This window comes from Corythoichthys intestinalis, chromosome 13, assembly GCF_030265065.1.
Source record: "Corythoichthys intestinalis isolate RoL2023-P3 chromosome 13, ASM3026506v1, whole genome shotgun sequence".
NCBI classification, from domain to species: Eukaryota; Metazoa; Chordata; class Actinopteri; order Syngnathiformes; family Syngnathidae; genus Corythoichthys; species Corythoichthys intestinalis.
In genome coordinates, this window is record NC_080407.1 from 25,839,298 (window position 1) to 25,866,293 (window position 26,996).

The window sequence follows — 26,996 nt, forward strand, 5'->3', positions numbered from 1 at the left end:
TCCAAAAACCTATTTGATAATATTATTCAGGAAAAAATGGCAGAATAGACAAGCCTAGATAATTTGGATTGGAAGATTATGTAAATATGATATGGATGAAACAGTTCACACATGGTTTATTTGTGTGTGCGTGTTTTTCAGAACTGAAACACCCTTCACTGACAGCTACAACTTCTTCTGTGGGACCGTCGTCCATTAAAAGATTAGAGTTGACCAGGATCTGCTGCGAATGGACAAGCTTGTGGAAATATGGCTTTATTGGGACCATGGAAAAAGTGCTTAGAAAATGGATTTCATTCCACTACGCTGGATCTATGCGTTCAATGCATTTTTTCTAAGCCAATACCCTTCTAACTTAGTCACCAGCCAGAAATGTATCTTGATGTGAATACACAAAAATACAGATCTAGTGTTGCTGTTTTTGCTTGTTTTAAGTGTTATATTAATTCTGGCAACACAAAATCTTTATCAAATGTCATAAACACATCTACCAAACATTTGAAACAAGTATTGGTGCCTTAGTATACACGTAGGTGAATTCATGTAAATGAAATCAAACGAAAGGAAATCAAAAGCAGATGTAGCTAATTTCTTGAAGGAAACACTTCAACATTAATGATTTGCACCCAGGACAATGAAATATATATTGAATTAAGCTAAAGGCTTATGTATCATATATTAAAAATATCACAACCTACTATGCAATGAAATATATAAAATAAAAAAATGCACACCATGATCATAAATGGCTGAAAATCAACCGAATTGCTACCACACCCTCCTAAATGTGAATCACGGCAAAAATGAAATAAGACAAAAAATTATAGGGTGATCAAAAAATAATGTGCCAAAATCATAAGGTGATACTTAAAAAATTAAAGATATCACAAAAGAAGTGATGGACACGTGTTGAAGATAACTTCCAAGTTTTATTTCATGTTTCACAAGTGCTCAAATGTAAGCACACCCAGCAGCATGGACAAAATCAAGCCACGATGAGAATTCCTCTCAAACTTGTGCATGTCGCAGTTATTGTCTTGATTGCAACTGTTGTTCGATATTTCACATCATCAGTACTTGCTGGATGTGTTGGTATGTTAAAGACAAAGTTCATTATCCATCTTTATGGCACATATCGTATGTTATACACAGTGTTGTTAATCTTACTGAAAAAAAGTAATTAATTATAGTTACAAATTACTTCTCCCAAAAAGTAATTGCGTTAGTAACTCAATTACCTGAATGTAAGAGTAATTAGTTACTTGGCAAAGTAATTGGTGATAATTACTTTTTTTTTTTCCCCTCAAAAAAAAAAAAAAAAAAAAAAAAAAAAAACATTGGCCACACTATGTGAAGTTTTTTGTGAAGGTTTTTGGTACAATTGGCCCGAGCCCAATTCTTTACCCTAATTTACTCTTTACCCTGGATCAACTGTTAAAAGTTGTTAGAATTGCTCCCATTATTGCATTAGTTCCCTTCTCTCTACTTTCGACATATGAAAGTTTTAAAACTGTTTCATCATTTAAAGATAGATTCAAGTCAAGATTTTGCCGATTTAGAAGTATTTTATATAAAAAGTTACTTAGGTTCGCTAGGAAGGTTCTCTACAACAGAGCAGTCCTAAAAAGTCTACTGCTTCAAGATGGCGGCTGTCTACTAACGCATTTAGTGCCATGTCTGTCATTTTGCATCTAGTTATATCTATATACAGTACATGTGGTATCTACCATGTCTACCATATCTACCATAACACGCGGGCGTAGTTTGTAGGCTATCGGCTACAACATGTATTTTTGGAGCTACCTAGCATCGCGTCTGCTCGGCGTCACAACTTTCTTCCCTCTCCCCACTCCTGCTCTGCTCTGTCGTCTCGGTGAGTCCGTCTCCCTCAGACTTTTCGACCAATATAGTAACGCATAGTAACGCATGCCTTTCCGTCCTCAGTAACGGTAACGGCGTTGCCAAGATGAGAAAAGTAATTAATTAGATTACCCACTACTGAAAAAAATAACGCCGTTAGTAACGCCGTTATATTGTAACGCCGTTATTAACAACACTGGTTATACACTAAGTGTATGTTCCACCACTTCCAGCAAATATTGATGACATGAAAGATCGAATAACAGACTATATCAACGCGGGAGGGAGGAATTCTCATGTCAACTTGGATGTTGTCCATGCTGCTGGTGATGGCCATATTTGAATACTATGAAAACATGAAATTGAACATAGTTACTTCCTACATCTGTCCAAGGTAGAGTTTTTTTTTTAATGTTTTTTGTTTTTGACTTGGCATTATGATTTTGGCACAGCCTTTTTTAATCACACTGTATATACACAAAAGGTTGGAATCATTCAAGTATGGTACTGTTGGTACACAACATTTATTTAAACATGGAAGTGTCTCATACTATAAAAATACACATACAAATATTGAAAAACGAATTTAAAAAAAATATATATAGAAATAAAAAATAGTAAAACTGTACATGACAACATTACTCCTGAAAATCGCTTTCATCAAAGTCATCAGCCCATCCAAGTGTCTTCTGTTTCTTTGGAAACATTCTCGCATGCTTGGCACCGATATAAATCAGTACAAGAAAGTTTTGCAGACATATAGGAACATCTTCCCGTGACACAATTGGTTGCCTTTCAACTACAGTTGACTACTTGCAAAACAGTATCAGGGGCATGATTTTTAGTCATCCATGTCACTGCCAACTGCCCATCCTCAATGTCCCACCCATTCCCAATGGGTGAAGGGGCACACATTTTACCTGTCAGACAACGTTTCATAATTGCTGTTTGATAGTTTGCTGTCCTGCAATGTTGGTACAGAGCATCAGTTTTGGGGGGAATAGAATGTTCTGGCAAGATTGACGAGGCCATACAGAAAGATCTGCATTTGGCATATAACTGGCCAAACAGGTGGCACACGTATTTCCACAATGTGTTAAATGTTTGTAGGTCAAGTTTAAAACTGCTGCCCAGCTTTGCAAACCCAGTCAGGTACTCTTTTTTTATGACGTGCAAAAGAATTTTTTTTTTGCCTTTGCCATGAAAGGCACAAGCAGAGTCACAACCTGTGAATGTATGGATGCCAATGAGTGCTAAACACACACTAGTGCCAGGAGCTGCAGAGACCTCAGAGACGTCAGTCCTCGTTCTGTTGCCTCCTCCTGTGAAAAAATGCAATTTACACTGTAGATCTATCTGCAGACTTACAGCAATCACTGCCACGTCAGTATCAGGGCTTTTATTGACTACAGCTTGATGTTCTTGAGCCAAAAGGTTTATTTAACCATTGTCACCCATAACAGGTATGCAATAAAAAGTTCTACTGGATTCACTTTCTATACACTGTACATACATTTTATAACAAAGTGGTATTGATATCTGGGATAAAAAATGGTATCGTTACAACACTAGTTTAAATAAGATTTTTGTGAGCATAGGTTAATAACAATTAACCTTGTAGCAAAGGCGTGCGTGTGGCTTACCTGTAGTGAATGTCGTTAAAAATCCCAGTCGACGCATTTTCAGCAATATCCTTCGACGGAGCCTGGGGAGAAAGCCATTGTCTGACGCAACCACGCGGCTCTGCATGTTTTTTCCAAATTCCTGCCCTTTTTCGCCCTTGGACAGTTGAGAGATGCATATAGCATAGTTTCGATGCCTTTTGACTAAATTTCGAATGCGGTTTTCTTATCTTTTGTTCATCTTCGCTCGTGTCGTAGTTTGACATGGTCGCCGCCATGTTGTTTGTTTTCCAAACCCATAGCAACAATCCTCGTCTCCTATTGGTGCACGTGACCTAAAATGGCTTCACACACTGACGATATGACTCCGCCGTATCAATATCACTGCGCCACGGGGGAAAAAAAGACCGACACAAAAACGCTAATTACTAAAAAATGACTGGAAACCGTGAGTACAACTTTTTTTTGGTACTAATTAGCAACGTATGTAAATTACAATGCAGCGGTCATGTAGATCCATTTCAGTGGAACGAACAAACACAATTTTTGCTCAGCCAATACAGCCTAAGAAGACCACGCCGGGTGACACTCCTTTCAGCTAAGAACAGGAAACTGAGGCTACAATTTGCACAAGCTCATCAGAATTGGACAATAGAAGATTGGAAAAACGTTGCCTGGTCTGATGAGTCTCGATTTCTGCTGTGACATTCGGATGGTAGGGTCAGAATTTGGCGTCAACAACATCAAAGCATGGATCCATCCTGCCTTGTAACAACGGTTCAGGCTGGTGGTGGTGTAATGGTGTGGGGAATATTTTCTTGGCACTCTTTGGGCCCCTTGGTACCAATTGAGCATCGTTGGAACGCCACAGCCTACCTGAGTATTGTTGCTGACCATGTCCCTTCCTTTATGGCCACAATGTACCCAACTTCTGATGGCTACTTTCAGCAGGATAATGCGCCATGTCATAAAGCTGGAATCATCTCAGACTGGTTTCTTGAACATGACAATGAGTTCACTGTACTCAGATGGCCTCCACAGTCACCAGATCTCAATCCAATAGAGCATCTTTGGGATGTGGTGGAACGGGAGATTCACATCATGGATGTGCAGCCGACAAATCTGCACCAACTGTGTGATGCCATCATGTCAATATGGACCAAACTCTCCTAGGAATGCTTCCAGCACCTTGTTGAATCTATGCCACGAAGAATTGAGGCAGTTCTAAAGGCAAAAGGGGGTCCAACCCGTTACTAGCATGGTGTACCTAATAAAGTGGATGGTGAGTGTATATATATATACATATATATATATATATATACATATATATTTGAAACAACTTTAGTAAGGGGGAAGTGTAAATAAATTATAGAATTAAGATTTGTTATCAATGAAAAAATTAAAAGTGTTCGTTGGCTGTCACTAAGTAGCATTTGCGATCGCTACACAAAGCTAACTAAATTACCCCCAAGAACAGTCAGAGACGTAGGACAACCAGAGGATATATAAGAAAGACAGGGCTGATGGTAAAGGATAGCTTGTTGAAACAGGAGAATGTCATTGTCAGTCGCGTCAATAAAAAAGCTAAGGCCATGCTTAGGTCGGCTTGTTTTTTTTCCGTCTTTTTCAGCCTTCGACACTCAAGCCATCTCTTTACCGGAACATTTTTGTGTTCTTCCACATCTTTGCCAGTGAAACTGGCACCAGGCAGAGAATTGGTAGGTTTAGCTCCGTAAACATCTCCTTCGTACACGATTTCCATTCATTTCCTATTAGGGACAAACGGCGGCTTGTCCCTACTTAGCAACAGTAGCTAATTTGATGAATATTAATGAGCGGAAGTGACGTGTTGCTTGCGGTACGCCATTCTGAAGTATGTTGGATTAACTCCAGAAATCGTTATTTATATGACGAACATGACATGCTTTTATTTTGAAATGTTCACCAGAAGTACATTCGCTAAACAGCTAACTTCAGCTTTACACTCCGCAAAAAAAGCACTTTTTGTCATTGCATGTTGTGTCAGTAATATAATTTACTTTTTTTTATTTTTTTATTTTTTTGTTTGCAAATGCTGTTAACCAGTGATTTTTCATGTTTGAAATGTCACTTTTTAACTGCAAGTTTGCTTTCACGAGACGACTGCCAATGTTTTATAGCTGGCTAAAGTAGGTTGCCTTTTTTCCCCCCATTTACCTCAGTGTAGCAGTGCTAACGTTAGAGTGTTTAATATAGAGGTGTTTTCTTATTTTGTATGTCTGAACTTTAATTCTACAGCGTGTTGATAAGAGAAAGGAGTCGCATATGCCATCAGCACGCACGCACCAATGTATGCACGCATGCGCGCAGCGATAAAACGCAGCCGTGAAAATTACCGCCCTCATTTTATTTGCCGTGCGATAAATGGACTCCTTGCATATCGCGACAGGCTTAGCAACTTCAATAAAACATGTCGTTAGTTAGTTGGCTCAACTTACAAACTGGGTGACGGTGCTTTAGGTGTTTATTCACGGCCGACGTGCAGCCAAGCTCGGCACTTAAGAGACAGGACACAAGAGTGTACCCTCCTTTGTTTCTTTGAAATAAGTCAATGAAATAACACACTGGTGCGCTTTTTTGGCTTTCAGGGTATCCCCTACAGATTGTGGTGCACCGCCACACCAAAATAAAAGCCGCCACGCCTGGCAAATGAGATGTATTTTATTTATTTATTTATTTATTTTTTTTTTTAAGGCCGTTTCAAACGAGCGGCCTATTCATTGTGTATTATAATGTTCGTAACTATGCGGGGCTCCCTTAAGAGACGACCGAACTGGGGAGCTGTGACGCAAGAGGAACGAGTGGCAAAAGAAGAACGAGCAAGACAGCGAGAGAGAGATAGCGGTCGCATGTCGTGGCTGTGTCGTGGCCGCTGTTATTTTGTTATTGTTTTTCTTTATTATTGTTCCCACAATAAAGTTGGTAAGCCAATACAGACTTCTCTCCTTCTTCCTCATATCTGGGGCATTACAATAGTTTGGATCGGACTTTTCGGCGAAAGTGAGCGGAGGACGGCCGTCTTGGAAGGAAAGCAAAGTTTGACTGAATTTGCACGGTGAGGCGGGACCCAAAATAAAGCCTTGCTCTATTTTCAGAGCGCCGGTCACAGTAAAATGATACATATTCACGGTACAAGAAAGTCGTTTCTGTGTCCATCGATTGGTAAGAAAAAGCTATTTGTATGAGTGACGCGTGGGCACACCCGTCAGGGGGGACATTTCACGCGGAGTGGCTATTTTTGGCACAACACCGGCGCACCAACTTTGACAACGAGGGGCAGGTGTACTTATCTTTACTATCAGACGGGTTCGGCTGACGGATATACGCAATTACGGCTGACGAAACTTTGATAAATGCGCTTTTTTTTTTTTTTCAAATTTCGCGAGCTCTGGGAGCTCCTTGCTAAGTTAATAGTACCTCGATGTGTTTTTGTGTGGAAATTTAGTTCACGAACAACGAAAAAAAACTATTCACCTTCTCACCAAATCTAGTAAAACTCTTTACACAGCTATTAGAATAGACCCCACTCACCAACGTCACACGATGACATGTCGCTGTATTGTGCCGCCATATTGTCCGTCATTGTGTGTCCGTATTCTCAATGGTCTCAATTTATCGTGAAATTTATAGTGCAATTCATGGAAGCCCCGGTGCTTTCAGACGCTGTAAACTCATTGGATGTGTTGCATAAAAGGCGTTATGTGGAAAAGCTTCGGTCGATCCATTCGCCAGATCCATATTTGATGCCTAAATCGATATTTTTCGACCCGCTGTCTTCGCCGTCTCTGCCTGACATCTGCTACCCTGATATTAGGGCTGGGCGATATGGCCTTAAGCACGTATCACGAAAAATTGAGCAGATTTACCTCGATAACGATAAATGACGATAAATTCACCCAAGCAGACTGTATATAATTTGAAAATCTGAATCAATGCATGAAATACAGATTAACCGTTTCTTGTTGATTTATTTACCAGCTTTCAATTTAATATATTTAACAATTGCACATGCAGTCTAAACATTAAGTATACAAAAATTTATTGTAAACAATTTGAATTCAAGTATGAACATTTAAAACAGCTTGTATGGCTTGAACAATGTACATTGCCAAAACCAATATGCCTGTGCAAACATGTCATTGTAACACAAATTACTTACAGCTTGAACAGTACACTTCAAAAAGACAAGTTACTGTTAATGGCTGCTGTGACATAATTACTCAACACAAGTGTTTACTGCAAGGTTTCAGGTTTTTTTTTTCCCAGTGCATTTTGTAATACATACACACACACATATTAAAGCTGCATTGATCTAATGACAGAATTAAGCACATACAGAAAAATAGCTGGGGCCATTAAACAGTTACAATTTTCACTGTTAGATTGTACTTTATGCTGAATGCTTTACCATCACAAAAGCTATCAGAGAAATCACACACAGACAAGAGATACACAATAACGTGATAAACTAATGCTGCATTCCAGAGAAGTGGGAAGTCGGATTTATCCCACTCGGATGGTATCAGTTCCGATCTCAAAGCGTTCCAAGCAAATGCAAACAACAAAGATGGCTGATCGCGACGAGGTGTTTTTTATTTTGGCCATCCAAATACATTTTGACCTCCAGCGAACCTGCCTTCCTATAAGCGATCAAATATTAGAGGAAAAACGATGGCTGCGTTATAGCCCACACTGTAAACTGCCTTTTTTTAGTTACATCCTTTGCTGATCGTCAATATAAAAACATAGCACAACAAAGATAATTCACTGTATGAGAAAAAAATACATGGCGTCTCAAATAAACTTGATTTACTTCATTATTGTGTTATCATTCAATACGTTTTTATGAGCGCCAATTTGTCCAGTGACGTCAGATTTAAACAACTTGGAAGTCCGGGTAGTTATTTTTTCTCCGACTTCGCGACTTGGACCTACCAGTTCGAGTGGCGTTCCAATGATATTTTCCAACTCGGAGGTCGGAAAAGTCCAACATCCCACTTTTCTGGAACGCAGCATAATTGCTAGATGCAGTCAGAGACCAATCCACTCATTAAGTTCAGCTGTTTCAACTAGTTTAGAGCCGCTATCCGACTCCATCACGTTCATTTGTAGCATTAACCGCTAGTGTTAGCCACTAGCGTTAGCCTGTGGCTTGGCTACCAGTAGAACGCATTGAAAGCACCCTCTTTGGAAATCGTGAGAACAAGGGAGGACAACGGATGAAAGTCCGTCTGGGTGCCGCCAAGAGTCTAATGTCGGGTGAAAGTTTGGCGAACCTCCCTTAAGCAACACTCCATCACGTTTGCTTGTAGCGTTAGCCGCTAGCGTTAGCATACCGGGGGTCGTTTTGTTTGGCTTCCTGATAACCACGTGATTCCATACGTAAGCACACTGTCTGCTTTCTTAAAGGGGAATGAACATAGCTGAACAACACAGAGTCAAAGCGGGATGAAAAGACTATATTTTTTTGTTTTATTAAATTACCGAATTTACCGTCATGGTCAAAATGACGTCGGTCATCGTAAAGAATTTCGGTACCGGTAAATTTTCGGTTTACCGCCCTGCTCTACCTGATATCTACAAGTATCTTGTCCACAGAAACTCAGCCTATTCTCACGCAACTTTGAAAAACTTTAAGAGCAGCACTCTAAGCAATATTACCCCGTGTGACCCTTTACTTCCAATGTTCTAAAATGGCGACAATCAATAAAAAAAAAAAAAGTTGACTGCGATGGCCAACGCTTCAAGGATCGGTGGATATTGGACTATTTCTTCAATAAAATACGCAACAACTGTGTCTGCCTCATTTGCAAAGAGACAGTCGCTGTTTTCAAAGAGTTCGATGTGACGCGATATTACCAAACAAGACACGCTGACATGTACGACATTACAGGAAAGATACACAGCGATAAATGAAAGCAACTTGAAGCTAGTTTAATTTCACAGCAGCAGTATTTCACAAGAGCCCGAGTGTCGAAAGAACGCGACAAAGGCGAGATTGTTGAAATTATGAATTAAAAAAATAATAATAAAGCAAATGTGACACACAGAAGGGCTTGCTAAAATTTGTTGAAATATATTGTTCTACGTAAATCAGCCAAGGTAGCCCCCCACATTTTTACCACACCAAATCTGGCCCTCTTTGCAAAAAGTTTGGACACCCCTGTTTAACTGATGATCCGTAGACGAGGCCAGCTTCTTTCACTTGTTACCAGCTAAATATTATTCAAAAAATAATGCTGGTGGAAGAAATAAGCATCTTGAATTTGAAACTGTATGTTGTCGGCGATTAGCCTCGCAATGATCTAAATTGTGGTTGTCAGCCCATAACCCTCTAAATATATATTAAATGCATCTTACCAGATATAAAATGACTACTACATAATCTGTGGTGATCATTTGGTGCCCAGTTTTCTCGTCGAATTGCAGCAGTCCATCTCGCTCTCCTCTCCGGGTCTCGGAATACGGTAGAACTTCAAGTCTCTCCGTCTATCTTCTGTTACTGCAACAGACTGCCACACACGCCTTCACCATTTTGATTATTAATTTTAACGAGCAGAAAAACACGCCATAATAGGAGTAATTCACGTAGCGGTAATGCGTAAACACGACGAGCTGATGGACAATATGGCGGATCAAGTCAGGGGGGCGGAGTTGTGACGTCATGCGATTGGGGTCTATTGGCTCACCCACGAACCCAACCCAGAGGTTGTGAGTTCGATTCTCCACCCTGATGAACTCGCCTAAGTATCCTTGAGCAAGATACTGAACCCCACATTGCTCCTGGTGCTGTGTCACCCAGTGTTGTTAATAACGGCGTTACAATATAACGGCGTTACTAACGGCGTTATTTTTTTCTGTAGTGGGTAATCTAATTAATTACTTTTCTCATCTTGGCAACGCCGTTACCGTTACTGAGGACGGAAAGGCATGCGTTACTATGCGTTACTATATTGGTCGAAAAGTCTGAGGGAGACGGACTCACCGAGTCGACAGAGCAGAGCAGGAGTGTGGAGGAGGCAAGAAAGTTGTGACGCCGAGCAAACGCGATGCTAGGTAGCTCCAATAATACATGTTGTAGCCGATAACCTGCAAACTACGCCCGCATGTTATGGTAGATATGGTAGACATGGTAGATATCACATGTACTGTATATAGATATAACTAGATGCAAAATGACAGACATGGCACTAAATGCGTTAGTAGACAGCCGCCATCTTGAAGCAGTAGACTTTTTAGGACGGCTCTGTTGTAGAGAACCTTCCTAGCGAACCTAAGTAACTTTTTATATAAAATACTTCTAAATCGGCAAAATCTTGACTTGAATCTATCTTTAAATGATGAAACAGTTTTAAAACTTTCATATGTCGAAAGTAGAGAGAAGGGTACTAATGCAATAATGGGAGCAATTCTAACAACTTTTAACAGTTGATTCAGGGTAAAGAGTAAATTAGGGTAAAGAATTGGGCTCGGGCCAATTGTACCAAAAACCTTCACAAAAAACTTCACATAGTGTGGCCAATGTTTTTTTTTTTTTTTTTTTTTTAATTGAGGAAAAATGAAAAAAAAAAGTAATTATCACCAATTACTTTGCCAAGTAACTAATTACTCTTACATTCAGGTAATTGAGTTACTAACGCAATTACTTTTTGGGAGAAGTAATTTGTAACTATAATTAATTACTTTTTTTCAGTAAGATTAACAACACTGGTGTCACCAGTAGGTAGATGGCAATGTAGTGTAAAGCGCTTTGAGTGCCTTGAAAGGTAGGAAAGCGCTATACAAGTATAACACCATTTACCATTCTTCCTAATCGCTTCCCCCTGCGCCACAGCTCCCCAGTACTATCGTCTCTTAAGGGGGCCTCGATAGTTACGGACATTACAATATACAATTGTTGCCGCTGCCACTGAACTCTTCACATTCGGCTGCCGCTAGTTTGGGACGGCCTTAAAAAAAATTAAATAATTTTTAAAAATGTCATCTGCCAGGAGTGGCGGGGCACCACAACTTCTTGTATATCGGGGAATCCCTGAACACTTTGCACAGAATACTACGGAACTGTACTGCCTGTGATGTGTTCCCAGAGAGTGTTCAAAATTATTCAACCCCCCAAGTGGATAAGTGTTTTCTCAAGTTTTACGTTCATTTTTCATCTTGTTTATAATCACATCAAATAATGAAATGTCAACTACACAAATACAGCTGAAATAACAAAAATATTACTGGGACTATTCCAATTAATGGTCTTTCTGTGATTACCTCATTGACAAAATTATTCAACCCCCCGAAGTCCACCACTTTTAAGAACAAAAGGTTTCCATCAGGTGTTGTCAAACAGCTGATGTGAATGGAACCCTAAGGAGCAGCAATTAAGCAGATTTAAAAGGACTGCGACACATAGCTCTTCTTGGCAGTTAATGACATATTTACAACATGATGAAGTCCAAGGAATGGCCAAAAAAGTTCAGAGAGGAGGTCATTTCACTTCATAGGCAAGGATATTGATATAAAAAGACAGCAAAAGGATTAAAATTTCAAGATACAATTGGGAGCCTTGTCTGCAAGTTTAAAGCTAAATGCACAGTGGAAACGCTGCCTGGGCGTGGTAGAAAGAGGTTACTGTCTGCAACTAGTGATGCACGATAATGCATTTTTCAGCCGATACCGATAACCGATAATTTCCTCCTCGTTCCAACCGATAACCGATAATGTCAAGCCGATAATTTTATTAAAAATTTATGTAAAATTTTAAAGTTTACCCAAGAGAAAATATTGCTGTGCAAAAATAATATTGCTCTTTTTTTTCAACATCAAATGTGAACAAGTAGTAGTAGTAGTAAATTCCAACATCTAAAATAAAGATAGATTGTCTGACATTGTGTAATGGTAAACTTTTGGCAACAATTACTTACAGAGTAAATACATAAATTGCACAAAAATGGCTTTAAAAGTATGCCATTCCTAAAGTATAACATTACTACACAGCAAAAATACAGCTCCTTAAGACGAGTTAAAGTCCCTTGTTTTCAGTGTAAATCTATTGGAAATAAGTTAAATTAACTGCCAGCACTTCAAGTATATTTCACTCAGATTTCTTGAAGAAAAATGGCCAGCTGAAAATAAGATTAACAGCCTTATTTTAAGCAATAAATTATTATACATAATCCTAAAAAAAAAAAAAAAAAAAACCTTGTCAGAAATGTTCTTTATTCAAGAATATGTATGGTTCAAAACATGATTTGAAAGCAATTTTTTCTTGATTTAGGTGAAAAACCTTATTTTTTTTAGATGTTTGGGCTTAATAAGAACAAATTGCAATATTTAGTTCAAGTAAGTGGAATAATCTGGCGCATTCAACTAGTCTTCAACACTCAAACAAGATGGGGAAAATTATTTGACTAGATTTAAGAAGAATGATCTGATTAAGACGTCATAAATTTAAAGCGTACTGAATGCATTACTGACTGGATGACTTCTTTGTGTCGTTTGGTGCATGTTACAATTTAACTAACCACTGTGCCGTCATGATAAATATGGTTTGTTGACATCACCTGTGTAAATGTCCGTGGTAAAACTGATGTGATCGGCATGTCTTTCACGAAGAATCGTGGTCGTATAAACTGCATTATTTTTTTCATCCAGGGGTTTGGCTATCGGGTCATTTCGGGAATTTCCTCCCGCCTGTGCCCTTCAGTCCGCCCGGCTGCCAAATTAGCACCCGCGCCAGGCCTCTGTCTCGAATCGGAGTGGCGGCGGCAGCTAAGTTCGTACCGGATATCCGCCCGCCCCGGCCGGCTCGCTGTGGCGCATTCGGTGCATGGCTCTGCTCTCATGCTCTACCCGTCTAGGGCGAGGCGGCGGCCTGCCGGACCAGCGGGCTCCGTCGGAAGAGAGCTACTTGTCAACTATCGATCTCGTGAGGTGTTTAGCCATAGATGGGAGTTTACCACTCGCTTTGGGCTGCATTCCCAAACACCCCGACTCCGGGAGGACCGCAGCGACTCTGTATTGTCACAAGCCCCGTAGCTTCCTTTATAGTTTATTTGTTAACAATAGCTTTAGCATTCGTGCTAGCAGCAGCCTCATATTCGTTCCAAAAATCATTGTGATGCAGTTTTAAATGGCTGCTGGGTTAGTGCTAGTGGTGTTCAATGAGGACGCTTTCTTTAGGCCTTGAGGAACTGTTTTTGTAGATGGCGAGAGCCACACTGGAAAAGCAACGCACGCTAGTGAGAGCGCCTCAACACTGATGTGTAACACCACCTCCTCTATGACGCCGTACTCCTAAACCCCTCCTCCCACAGGGGCTTCAGAGAGGGGAGGGGTTGAGCAGGCGGCAGTGAAGAAGTGGAGAAAACTGCTTGGTTGCGCACATTTGGAGGCTAAATCAAGTATATAATTACCGGATTGCATTATCGGTTGATTTTTTTATTATCTGTATTATCTGTGTGACATCATAATTGCCATTATCGGCCGATAATTATCGGTAGCCGATATTATCGTGTGTCTTTATCTGCAACTGCTGTGCAATACCTGAAGCGAAAGGTGGCGAAAATCCTCAGGTGACAGCTAAGGAATTATGACAGGACATGTGATGTATGTATGTATGTAGTTGGGCTTGTTTTGGCCAATATCCAATGGGAATGGGAGCCTTTTGAAACCCCAAAAAGGTGCATACGCCTCTCCCTCATACAGCAAGATTTTTCTGCAGCCATTTGGCTGGCGTAGTGCAAAAAATGAACGTATTAATCCGGAAAATCAGCTGAATCCTTAGTCCTCATACACAACAGTACCGCTGTATAGTGAAGAGGATGCCTTCATCCGTACACGTCACAGCACCCTCCTCCTCAATGCAAGACTGAAGCCGGAAGTCACTCATTTTCATGGCGCGGGCTTCAAAAAACTAAATAAATATAGCGATCGCTTCAACACACATCCAAGCGGTCCATATCATTCAGGAGCATAAAATACCGCGTGTATTATGATATAAACATGCTTTTTCGTGTCACATGCACTTTAAGTCTTCCGACTGAATAATACATTTTCCACAAACTGAGCAGGAAAAATGTTTTTCTACATTGTGGATTCTTGTGTGTATTTTCAAGCTATTTTTTTGAGTGAATCTTTGACCACAAACTGTATAGACCCCACTCACATCTACGCGCCATTGTCCGTAGGCTCGTCGTGTTTACACATTACGCTATGTAAATTCCTCCTATTATGGCGTTTTTTTCTGCTCGTTAACATTAATAATCAAAATGGTGAAGGCATGTGTTGCGGTTGGTTGCAGTAACAGAGAAGATAGACGGAGATACTTGAAGTTCTACTGTATTCCGAGAGACCCGAATAGGAGAGCGAGATGGACTGCTGCAATTCGACGATAAAACTGGGCACCAAACGATCACCACAGATTATGTAGTAGTCATTTTATATCTGGTAAGATGCATTTAATATATATTTAGAGGGTTTTGGGCTGACAACCACAATTAAGATCATTGCGAGGCTAATCGCCGACAACATACGGTTTCAAATTCAAGATGCTTATTTCTTCCACCATCATTATTTTTTGAATAATATTTAGCTGGTAGCAAGTGAAAGAAGCTGGCCTCTATTACGGATCATCAGTTAAACAGGGGTGTCCAAACTTTTTGCAAAGGAGGACAGATTTGGTGTGGTAAAAATGTAGGGGGGCTACCTTGGCTGATTTACGTAGAACAATATATTCAAACAAATATATTGCAAATGAGGCAGACACAGTTGTTGCGTATTTCATTGAAGAAATAGTCCAATATCCACCTATCCTTGAAGCGTCGGCCATCGCAGTCAACTTTTTTTATATTATCGCCATTTTAGAAAATTGGAAGTAAAGGGTCACACGTGGTAATGTTGCTTAGAGTGCTGCTCTTAAAGTTTTTCAAACTTTCGTGAGAATAAGCTGATTTTGTGTGGACAAGATAGTTGTAGATATCAGGGTAGCAGATGTCATGCAGAGACGGCGAAGACAGCGGGTCGAAAAATATCGATTCGGCATCAAATATGGATCTGGCGAATGGATAGACTGAAGCTTTTCCACATAACGCCTTTAATGCAATGCATCCAATGAGTTTACAGCATCTGAAAGCACCGGAGCTTCCATGAATTGCACTTTAAATTGCACGACAAATTGAAACCATTGAGAATACGGATAAACAATGACGGACAATATGGCGGCCGGATACAGCGACATGCCATTGTGTGACATTGGTGAGTAGGGTCTATGGGAAAAAAGGTTTTTCACCAGTGTGGCTTCTTGTGTGTTGTTTTAAGGTTTGCTTCTGAGCAAATCTTTGATCACAAACTGAGCAGGAAAAAGGTTTTTCGCCAGTGTGGGTTCTTTTGTGTTTTTTTAAGGTTTCTATACGAGCAAATCCTTGACCACAAACTGAGCAGGAAAAAGGTTTTTCGCCAGTGTGTGTTTTTGTATGTTCTTTTAAGTGTTGCTGCTGAGTGAATCTTTGCCCACATACTGAGCAGGAAAAAGGTTTTTCTCCAGTGTGAATTCTTGTGTGTATTTTCAAGGTAACTTTTTTTGTGAATCTTTGACCACAAACTGAGCAGGAAAAAGGTTTTTCGCCAGTGTGGGTTCTTGCATGTGTTGTTATGTGTTGTTTTAGACGGAATCTTTGACCACAAACTGAGCACGAAAAAGGTTTTTCGCCAGTGTGGGTTTGTGTGTGTTGTTTTAAAAGTTGCTTTCGAGCAAATCTTTGATCACAAACCGGACAGGGAAAAGGTTTTTCTCCGGTGTGGATTCTTGTGTGTATTTTCAAGCTATTTTTTTGAGTGAATCTTTGACCACAAACTGAGCAGGAAAAAGTATTTTCGCCAGTGTGTGTTCCTGTATGTTGTTTTAAGAGTTGCTTCCGAGCAAATCTTTGATCACATATGGAGCAAGAAAAAGGTTTTTCGCCAGTGTGGGTTCTTGTGTGTTGTTTTAAGTGTTGCTTCCAACCAAATCTTTGATCACAAATCGAACAGGAAAAAGGTTTTTCGCCAGTGTGGGTTCTTGTGTGTCGTTTTAAGTGTTGCTTCCAAGCGAATCGTTGATCACAAACTGAGCAGGAAAAAGGTTTTTCGCCAGTGTGGGTTCTTGTGTGTATTGTTAAGTCTCCCGAATGAACAAAACTCTTTCCACAAACTGAGCAGACATAAGGTTTTTCACCGGTATGGATCCTCATATGTCTTCGACAACTTTGCTTAGTAGCAAGGGTTTTCCCACACTGAGAGCATTTGCAGATTTTGTCGTCACCGTGAGATGTCTTATGACCATCATCATTGTAAGGTGAGTGTGATGTGGCGCCATTTCTGTCTGATGAAGCAATGTCAATGTCTGCTTGCAATCCTTCTGTTGAGCTGTTGCTACTCCCCTTGCTTGGAGGCTTCGCCCCTCTGCCGGCCTCACTCGGACCATCTTCACTCTTCAAGGGCTCACTAGTCAACCTGGTGATATGCTCCTCCTCTACCTCCTCTTTACCATATGGCAGCTCTCCCTCCTCCTTTTTGATTGGGAGTTGCCTCTGTTGACAGGGCTCTGGCTCCTCCTCCTCTTTGATTTGGGGGAACTCAACATACTCGTTAACGCCAGGAGATTCTGTCTCAGCACCAATATATTTTCTGAAACCTGCAAGAAACAAGAAAACCACCGATATATTTATTGACATCTGTGTCATCGGCCAGTCTTTTCTTTGTGCAAAACTTGGGGAAGATGAGTACAGTGACTTTAAATTCCGCGCCGAAAATTATCGGCCAAAAATAGCTAAAAATGCAATTTTGGTGTAAATGTTTTGAAGACCAAAAGTTTACCATTGAATCGTGTGAAGAGCCTTAGTCCCATTGTGATGATATCATTAAAACACGGCGAGAAGCAACATAATAACTGACTCCGTCTTGCAAAAACGCCTGGCTCACAGCCAACATGTCCGCGGTTTGGAAGTACTTTCAGGTATCAAACAGTGTTGTTTTCGTCAACGATTTTTTTTCATGGCTATGACGTCCCGAGGACGAGCTAAAACATCTTTGATTACTTTAACGTGACGAAAAAATTGCAAATTTACGTCTGACGAGACGACAACGTGAAACTGTGCCATCGTACCCGTCATATGTTAACAATGCGTGACATTTGATAGTTGTGCACGTAGTTTTTATTTCTTATCACGCAACACGCCCCTTAAACTGTATTTGCATTGTCTAATAATACATAGCATAAAGACGTGTCGCTGTTCCCCATAGGTTTGAAAATGACAACAAATCTTAATTGACCAACTTTGTACTTTGGATTATCAGAACAGTCTGTAACGGAGCCCATTTTTTCCCCATTGATTGATAGTTAACTCGTTCACTTGCATTGACGGTAATAGACGTCCAAACGTTTGACTCTTTTCATCCCTCTGCTGTGAAGTTTTCAGTTTGTAAGTTGGTGGCGAAAATTAACATTCTTTGCCAGCTCTCCCACTTTTAATGAATTTAATGACTAGCATCGTCAATGGCAGCCGATGAGTTTATATAAAACACTCAACAGGCCAGTTACAGACTCTTAACATTAGTCTTTTTCATGGATGCACAAACAACAACAAGAAATACATTGAACGCCTGCACTAACTTTTAATTTGTTGGTGCTATCGTTAGCTAGTTGTATTTCCGGTTGACACCATGTAGGGGCATGATGAACAAAGCTGGGGCTGGAGGCGGTGGCTCGCCTCAAAGCGGACCGACAGCTCGATCCCCAGATCCAACTATGAGCTTTTTAACCACAGCAACTTTAAGATACGCTATTGAAGCTTGAATTACCGAGGACACCGGGATAAAGTCCGTTTGGATGCCGCCGAGGGTCTCCGTGATGTTGGGTGAAAGTTTGGAAAAGCTCCCTTAACTCTGCTGTCTTATAACACATTCCTTGTATGCTCAACTTTCAATAATATTTTTCTAATTATTTTATTAATTGTGATTTATTGACCTGCTTCACACATCGTTTTCAATAAATCAAGAAATGGATGCATGTTGTCCAAATGTTTTATTCCGGTCATTATCTGCAATAAAAAATAATGACATACTATTTTTGCTTATATGTATGTACATACCCTAACTACGTACTACCAAACTAACTACCTTAACTACTTATCTGAGTTATATTGTATTTCTGTTTCTTTGTGCATGCTTGAAATAAAAAGCTTCATCATCATCAAAACGAAATTTCGATTCTTGGTGAGAGCATATTGATAACCTTTTGGGCTGCAAAGTATCACAATATATCACCTTTTTGATATATTTTCACAAGAGGTGGGAATCTTTGGGCACCTCCCGATTCGATGACGATTCAGAGGGTACAATTCGATTGTAAATCAATTATTCATGCACAACGCCCTGCTTTTAATGTTTCGTACATTAGTTACAAAAATAGTACAAAAATCCTCCCAGGCTTACATAAACTATTAGTTCAGTATGAAGTTAACAGTTAAAAACAGTAAATAAAATACTCAGTTCCCCATTCTGTATCGGCAGCTTTAAACAACATATAATTTATTGTTGTGAATTAACCGTTACAGTTATTAAAATTGCTCCCATTATTCCATAATTTCCCTTCTGTCTACTTTCAACATGTCAAAGTTTTAAAACTGTTTCATCATTTAAAGATAGATTCAAGACTCTGCCAATTTAAGAGTATTTTAGATAAAAAGTTAATTAGGTTTGCTACAACAGAGCCTTCCTGAGAAGTCTACTGCTTTAAGATGGCAGGATGTTTACCAACGCCGGGGAGTCTGTCATTTCGCATCTTCTTCTACATACATCTGATATCTACTGTAGCATTATGTGGGCGAAGTTTGTAGCAACTAGGCGTTGTTTGTAGTGTCTTTTGGCAGTTTTTTATCTCGTGGCATGAGTTGTGATGGATGTTTACTCTGGGTCCGTTCCTCATTTCGTCCTAAAGACAGCGCTGACTGTTTTTTAGACCTGCTTAACTTAGCCTATTTAAATAATCGGAATATGGATGTTTGTAAGTCGTTCTCGAATATTTAGCGGCCTAATCGCGAATAATCAAAGAATATAAAATTTCACAAACCTTTAATTATCACACCCGTATGAGTAAATGTTCCACTTGATTTGGTGTGGTTGGAGTGACCAGATGTCTGCCGTCAGTGTGTCTGACACAGCGTTACGTTCTTGTTTGTGCTACTCAGGGTCTGTTCTATACTTGTAGTTGCGCGTAATACGTAGGGATGGAATCTCTGGCATGAAGCCGATTCGATATGTATCTAGATACACAGGTTACGATTCGATTAAAATGACGATACATTTTTAAGGCCGAGCGATTCGATACGATTCAATACAGTTTAAGAACGATACGGTTCGATACAGAGTGAAAACGATACGATAGTAAACATTTGTTGTGTGTGTTCGTACAGTATTTTAAACATATAAAAAAGATCATATTTCTAATAGCAAAATTGAACAACAAAATTTCATACCAATGTTATCTTTTATTTTTTTAGGGAAAAAAAATGAAACTTACTATATGACCGTCATTTTGTTGATGGGATTGATAATAAAATAAAACTCCAGTGACAGACGACAATAAAGTGCAGTAATTTAATTACTATATTTGGTGTTTTGAAAACAATAGGTAAGTAATTTAAGTGCAAACTTTCAACGTAAACATCTTACAAGCAAAAAATATTAATTATATGCAGCAGCTCTGGAAAAAAAGAATTAAACCTGCTAGTGTTATCATTAAAAAAAAAAAAAAAAATTATGCTTCGCCACTGGTATAACTGGGGGAATAAAAACATGACATTTTAGGCAGACAGGTCTATAATTATTACTTTAACCTTTTACACAGCAAAGTCATTCACTTATGACTGTGCTTCCACATTTTCTATTCCTCATCACTGTCTAGCTTTTTTGAAGGGCAGATTTTTCTTGAGGAAGATCAACTGATCCACATGTTCATGTTTAAATAGACTGCGTTTCGTGGAAACCATATGCCGCCATTTCCACCATTGTAGTGTTTTTTTTTTTTTCAGGGTTAAAAACTCACAATCTTTGTACCTCTTCACACTTCACATTAGCTCTGTCCCATGCGAACAGATCTGGCTGCCTTCGTCACTTCAAAGTCCGACTTTAGTTTTCCTGGGTGCGTTGAAAATCAATCGCTGCACGTCGCTGGCGTGGTGCACAAACTGTCCATTGTTTTAGCATGTTGCTTCGTTGCCATTACTAGTTTCGTTTGGGGCTGTGAAGAAAACGCTACGGAGCGTGAGTTACAGTATTTTTTTTAGCTCTCGCGTTGTTATGGCACGCCCGTGACGATCGGTTAATGACAGCGACGAGCATGTGAAGTAAAAGCAAAATTATTATCATATTAAGCAATGCATTGAACTAGGCATTAGAAGCCGATTCTTGTGCTCGCGATAGCCGAATTCTATCTCTACTATCGGTTCATTGAATATTTAATGGCTAATTACTGTCGAATGGTAACTTTATTATCGATACACCTGTATCTCTTACCTGTAAAACCGGATATCCGGTCGTATCGGTTTATCGTTGTCAAGCTTAGTAATATGTATATCTACATCATGTAATTACTTCAAACAAAGCAAATTTGTTTTCATAGAAAGAATTCTTTATCTGCAAACAATAGTCACATCGATGCCGTGGCGCAAAACTTACGTCGGTTCATGAGTCCATTGCACAGCTGCAGGATGCAAATCCACTATATTCGACTGAAAGACCTTTTTTGTAGTTATGAGAAGGTACCATATTTGATTTCTGCCTCATCTTAAGAAAAAAAAATGCCTGGAATGACCTTGAATGAGAACGGACTCTTCCTCCTTGATGTATGGCGATTCTTCCTCCTCCCCCTTGATGCATGCAGACTCCTGGTGCTCAACACGAGGGGCTTGGCTAACATATAGATCTGCAAGACCACAAACAAATCTTATTTCTTCATTTGCAAACTTGTGTCCCCAAAGTTGTTTTCTCTTGGAGAAAATTCCTCCTTGCCCATTTTTTGGTTTATTCGTGTTTTGTTGTCATCCAATCCAACACAAATGAATTCAAAGTGCTTGACACCACATTAACCCTTAGATGCATGACCCGGTGAGGTTTTCTTGAAATATCTTCGGAATGAAAAATTGTTATCAATTCATATTCCAGGTATTCCTCAAAAAACATGTTTTTGATATAATGCCATTCAAATTTTTGATGATTTTTTTTTTTATACATTTGAAGAAATTGTCATTTTTGTATTACTACCCTAAGCTTCCACAGGTGGGTCAAAAATGACCCACATGCATTTTCTATGGAATCCAATGGGAATCTTTCATTTTTATCAACTTTGGCTGTCAGGAATCAATTTACCGTGGACCACAAAGACTAGTTATGTAAAAAGTGACTTCCTTTAAGAAGATTATTTTACACAGCAAGAGCTGATACGTGTACTGTAAGTATTATGTCCATATAGTATTTTGTCTGTGTCTTTCATGACTCTTTTCATTATTATTCACCAACAAAGTAATCTACCTCATAACTAGCTAGCTAACTTAGGCGAGGTTCATACCGCAGGTCCTAATGCACAGTTCCGATTTTTTGTCAAATCTGTTTTTTTTGGCGTATCCATTCAGACTGCCTTTGTCCATTGAGCTTGTTCAAGGATCACACATGCGCTCTAATTCGCAGTCCGAAATGCGCTGAGCCAACTGGCCCGCATGCGCAAGAGCATTGGAGCAGAGAGAAAACAGAGCATTGTCAGGCTTATCCTCAACCCGTTTCATTTTTTATGACTGTTGTCAAGTCTGCTCCTTCCTCAAAAGCCGCTATCAAGCTAGGCGCTAACGCTAATGCACAGCTGCACCGCTACCGTAGCACCCGGTCCCTCTCGCCCTTTGCTGATGTTAACTGCTGCATGAATTCCAATTTGGGGGACTTGACAGTTTGGACCCCAGCCACATTCTGGAAAAATGTGGCCCGGATGGGATTTTAACCACATACAAAATTGACCTTGATCGAATTTGAAATGGTCCCCTTTTATGCGACTTTTTCCGTTCAGTCCAGTCGGAAAAACACGAAAAAATCGGATTTGAACCTATTCTAGGTTAGCTAACATTACTGTATATATAGTATAGTGTGCGTGTGTATTTATTTAAACAGCTACATATTGATCTATTGAAAACACTACTGTTATATTTCCTTATCCAAAATGTCATAGCTGCTAGATTTACAGCTAAAATGGTCCTACAGATATTGGATGATGGAGAGGCAGTGACAGGGTTGGACTCAAGTGTCCAAAATTTCTAATGATGAGGACCCAGACTATTGTTCAGCTGGCAGTGACAGTTGTCCACCTGGAAAGCCAACTGAACAGGATTAACCTGACTCATAAGATTCCACTTATGTGTCCTCTGAAGAAGAAAGTGTCCAAATCATGGCCAACAGAATGAGTTGGTAGGGCCCCCCCCCCCTCAAAAAAAATGTTAATTGAATCATAAAGATATTTGAAGCACGAAATCATTCTTGTGTGGCCCTAAATATAATACTAATTAATATACAAGTGATTATTGTACACCAAAATGGCATAAAAACACATTTGTTCTAATATGGGTCATTTTTGACCCACTTATGGAAGAGTGTAGGGTTCAGTAACTTGTGCATGTAAGGGTTAAAATCAGAAAGACAACATAAACAGTCTCATAAAATACATTAAAAAGGAATAAAGCATAAAAGAGCCCAGGCCATATATTGCTTATGTGCGTAGAGCAGCAAATGAATGGGTTTTACGTTCTGAAATGAATGCCTAAAACATTGCAAAACTTCAGATTCGACACGGTTTCCATTTTGAATTTAATCCACAGAAAGTGAAAATAAATCTGAACAGGGCTCACAACTCTAACCCACTGAGCCAAGCCTGCAACAACTAATTGATGATTAAATCTGTTGCAGGGTTATAGCACCATTTTAAAAGTCAAATTGAATGCTTTTTAAGACCTTCAAAATATAAGACCAAAACATGTTGCGACAATTTATGAAAAAGAAAAGAACTCATTTTATTACACTGTAAACACTGAGGTGCTGGCATTTTTTTCCTCCCATGTGCGACTCGACGGCTTTGTATGGCGATCCAGATGTGCAAAAATTAAATACTTGATTAAGATATAATTAAAATGCTTCTATTTCAATATTTATTTTTTAAATTTCAATATATATGTACTTATTTACATTCTTATTCATATATTTCACATTTTATTGATTTCCATTTTGTTTATTTCAGCATTTATTTATTCCAACATGCATATTTATTTATTTTTCTATTTATTTCATTCTTGCACTCTTGTTCCCCCATACTGCATAAAATAAAATTATTTTTTATTTTACCTTCACCAAATGGCAGTGATTGCTGTGACGAGCTCTCTCGGGATTTATTAGACTTAGCAGAACACGATGACGCTGAAAATTCGGACCCTGAGCATTAGAGGTGTGCAAAATTTCCGATTCTTAGATTATTCGCGATTCGGCCATGGAAGATTTGAGAACGATTCACGAACATCCAAATTCCGATTATTGAAATATGCCAAGTAAAAGTACAACACACTGTGTTCATGTGGAACGGAGCGAGAGTAGCTAAACATCATGCTTCTCATTACCCGGCCCCTCGGGTAATGCCAATGCTCAACTCACAGCTCTAGCTCAACTCATGCCACGAGATAAAAAAACATAACAACATACCTGACTGCTGCCGAAAAGCTGCTACAAAGTACATCCACATAATGTTACGGTAGATATCATTTATATAGGACTAGATGCAATGTAGATTCGGTAGCGTTAGCAGCACACCTACAAAAAGCTAGATACGGACGTTAGTAAACAGCCGCCATCTTAAAGCAGTACACTTCCCTGCAAGGCTGTTGTAGCGAACCTTCCAAGCAAACCTAATTAACTTTTTATCTAAAATACTCCTAAATCGGTAAAATATTGACTTGAATCTATCCTTAAAATAGTTTTAAAACTTTCACATGTGAAAGTAGACAAAAGGGAAATTATGGAATAACGGGAGCAATTTTAACAACTTTACGGTTGATTCACAACATTAAATTAATTGAATGTAGTTTAAAGCTGCTGATACAGAATGGGGACTGGAGTTTTTTATTTACTGTTATTTTTGTATATTTGTTTACTGCTATATGTTAACTTGATACTGAAATAGTAGTTTGGTTTAGCCTGAGAGTATTTCTGAACAATTTTGGAACTAATGTACAAAACATTTAAAAAAAAAAAAAAAAAAAAAAAAGGAGGGGGGTGCATCAATAATCGTTTTATAATCGAATCGGAGCCTCTGAATTGTAATCGAATCGTTAGGTGCCCAAAGATTCCGAGCTCTACTGAGCATCATTTACAAACTTGTTCAAACCTGATAAACTCAAACCTCGTCCATCGAGATTGATGAGCCAATGACAGATAAAATTATTTCATTCAGTTACAAGGGGAACGAGAGTGCAAGAATGAAATAAATGTTCAAATGAATGAAAAATATTGAAATACAAATTGAAATAAATGAATAAATGTTAAAACAAATGACTAATCCGACTAGTGATTTGTGTATGTCGTCCTCTAGTGGTTGCCCACCATTACAGGGGTGTTTGCACAGCTATAGACCCCAATCACGTGACGTCACAACTCCGCCCCCCTGACTGGTGCCGCCATATTGTCCGTCAACTCATCGTGTTTACATATTACCGCTACGTACATTCCTCCTATTACTGCGTGTTTTTCTGCTTGTTTAAGGAATCACCGCCTAGTAAACGAACCCAAAAACCTCCCTGACAATTGTTAACATTGATTAATCAAAATGGTGAAGGCATGTGTGGCGGTTGGTTGCAGTAACAGAGAAGATAAACGGTCATTTTAGTAGTTGCTGTGTGCCCATTGTTAAAAGGGCAAATCTGGAAAGCAGCACGGTTTGTTTATCTCGGTCCATGATGCGTTTGTGTCGACAGCCGTTAGACAGCGGCGAAAACATGATGATATGATGCCAACACGATTGCAGACATCATCAGACAGAGACTACGAAGCTCGTCGCCTCGGTCGCGCAGCAAGAAAGTGAGCGCAACAACAGGTGTTTTGCCGAAAAATAGCCACCCAGCGTGAAATGTCCCCCCTGACGGGACCGTACCGTGAATATGTTTTATTTTACTCTGCTTGAACTAATAAATGTCATACCTGTGTGATTGTCATTGGGATATGTTCGTGAAAACCTGTAGACTAATACATTTCTGTTCAAAGATGGTTATGTGGCCCAGTCAACGATTTGTTACTCTAATACACTATTAATAGTTTGTGTAATTTAATTATTTAAAACTGATCTTACGATCGTAAATCCATTACTGTAATGCGTCCATAAAAACATTTGATGTTTTCACATCAATAAAGCGTTATAAATAAGCGCTCCCATCAGGGGGGACATTTCACGCGGGGCAGCTATTTTTCGGCACACACCGGCCCGTTGTCGAACCGCCGATCAAGTTTCATTTGACAATCGTGACAAAGGTGACGCTCAGCTGCCCAAATGTCGGTTTATATTCGGGCCGGTGCCGATTTTGGGTAACCGACTCATCATCGTGACATAAACTGGGGTATGATTGGTGTGAATCACGTGATCGCTGTATTGTGCCGCCATATTGTCCGTCATTGTGTGTCGTATTGTTAGTGATCGTAGTTTGTAAAGGTGGATTCGCTTGCAAATTAGGGAAGCCCCGGTGCTTTCAGACGCTGTAAACTCATTGGATGAGTTGCATAAAAGCCGTTATTTGGAAAAGCTTCGGTCGATCCAGTCGCCAGATCCATATTTGATGCCCAAACCGATGTTTTCTCCCGTCCGGTCCCGTCCCGTGAGTCAGAGCTCGTCCTGAGACCACAAAATTTCCAATAAAACTCCAGTTTATGTCACGATGAGGAGTCGGGTACCCAAAATCGGCACCGGCCCGAATATAAACCGACATTTGGTCAGCTGAGCATCGCCGTTGTCACGATTGTAAAATGAAATTTGATCGACAACGGGCCGGTGTGTGCTGAAAAATAGCTGCCCCGCGTGAAATGTCCCCCCTGACGGGAGCGCTTATTTATAACGCTTTATTGACGTGAAAACATCAAATGTTTTCATGGACGCGTTACAGTAATGGATTTACGACTGTAAGATCAGTTTGGAATCAATAAATTACACAAAATATTAGTAATGTATTTTAGTAACAAATCGTGGACTGGACATAACCATCTTTGAACAGAAATGTATTAGTCTACAGGTTTTCACGACCATATCCCAATGACAATCACACATGTATGACATTTATTAGTTCAAGCAGAGTAAAATAGTACATATTCACGGTACAAGAAAGTAGTTTCCGTGTGGGCGCTCCCGTTAGGGGGGACATTTCACGCAGGGCGGCTATT

General features: G+C 39.6%; 1 protein-coding gene across 3 annotated transcripts in view; it reads right to left on the bottom strand.

Annotated features, from left to right (window-relative positions):
* Nucleotides 1-1,320: 1,320 nt before the first annotated feature.
* The window catches only part of LOC130928540 (gastrula zinc finger protein XlCGF57.1-like), a 31,392-nt gene continuing 5,716 nt past the window's right edge, over nt 1,321-26,996 (bottom strand). For 2 of the 3 annotated variants that reach the window (XM_057855231.1, XM_057855230.1), the window contains 2 exons: nt 21,364-21,474; nt 1,321-17,184 (listed from right to left, as the gene is read on the bottom strand). In XM_057855231.1, the coding sequence (XP_057711214.1) occupies nt 15,779-17,184; nt 21,364-21,474 (1,517 nt within the window). In that variant the 3' untranslated portion in view covers nt 1,321-15,778. The remainder of the gene's footprint in view (nt 17,185-21,363; nt 21,475-26,996) is intronic. The other variant, XR_009066698.1, reaches the window with a different exon arrangement.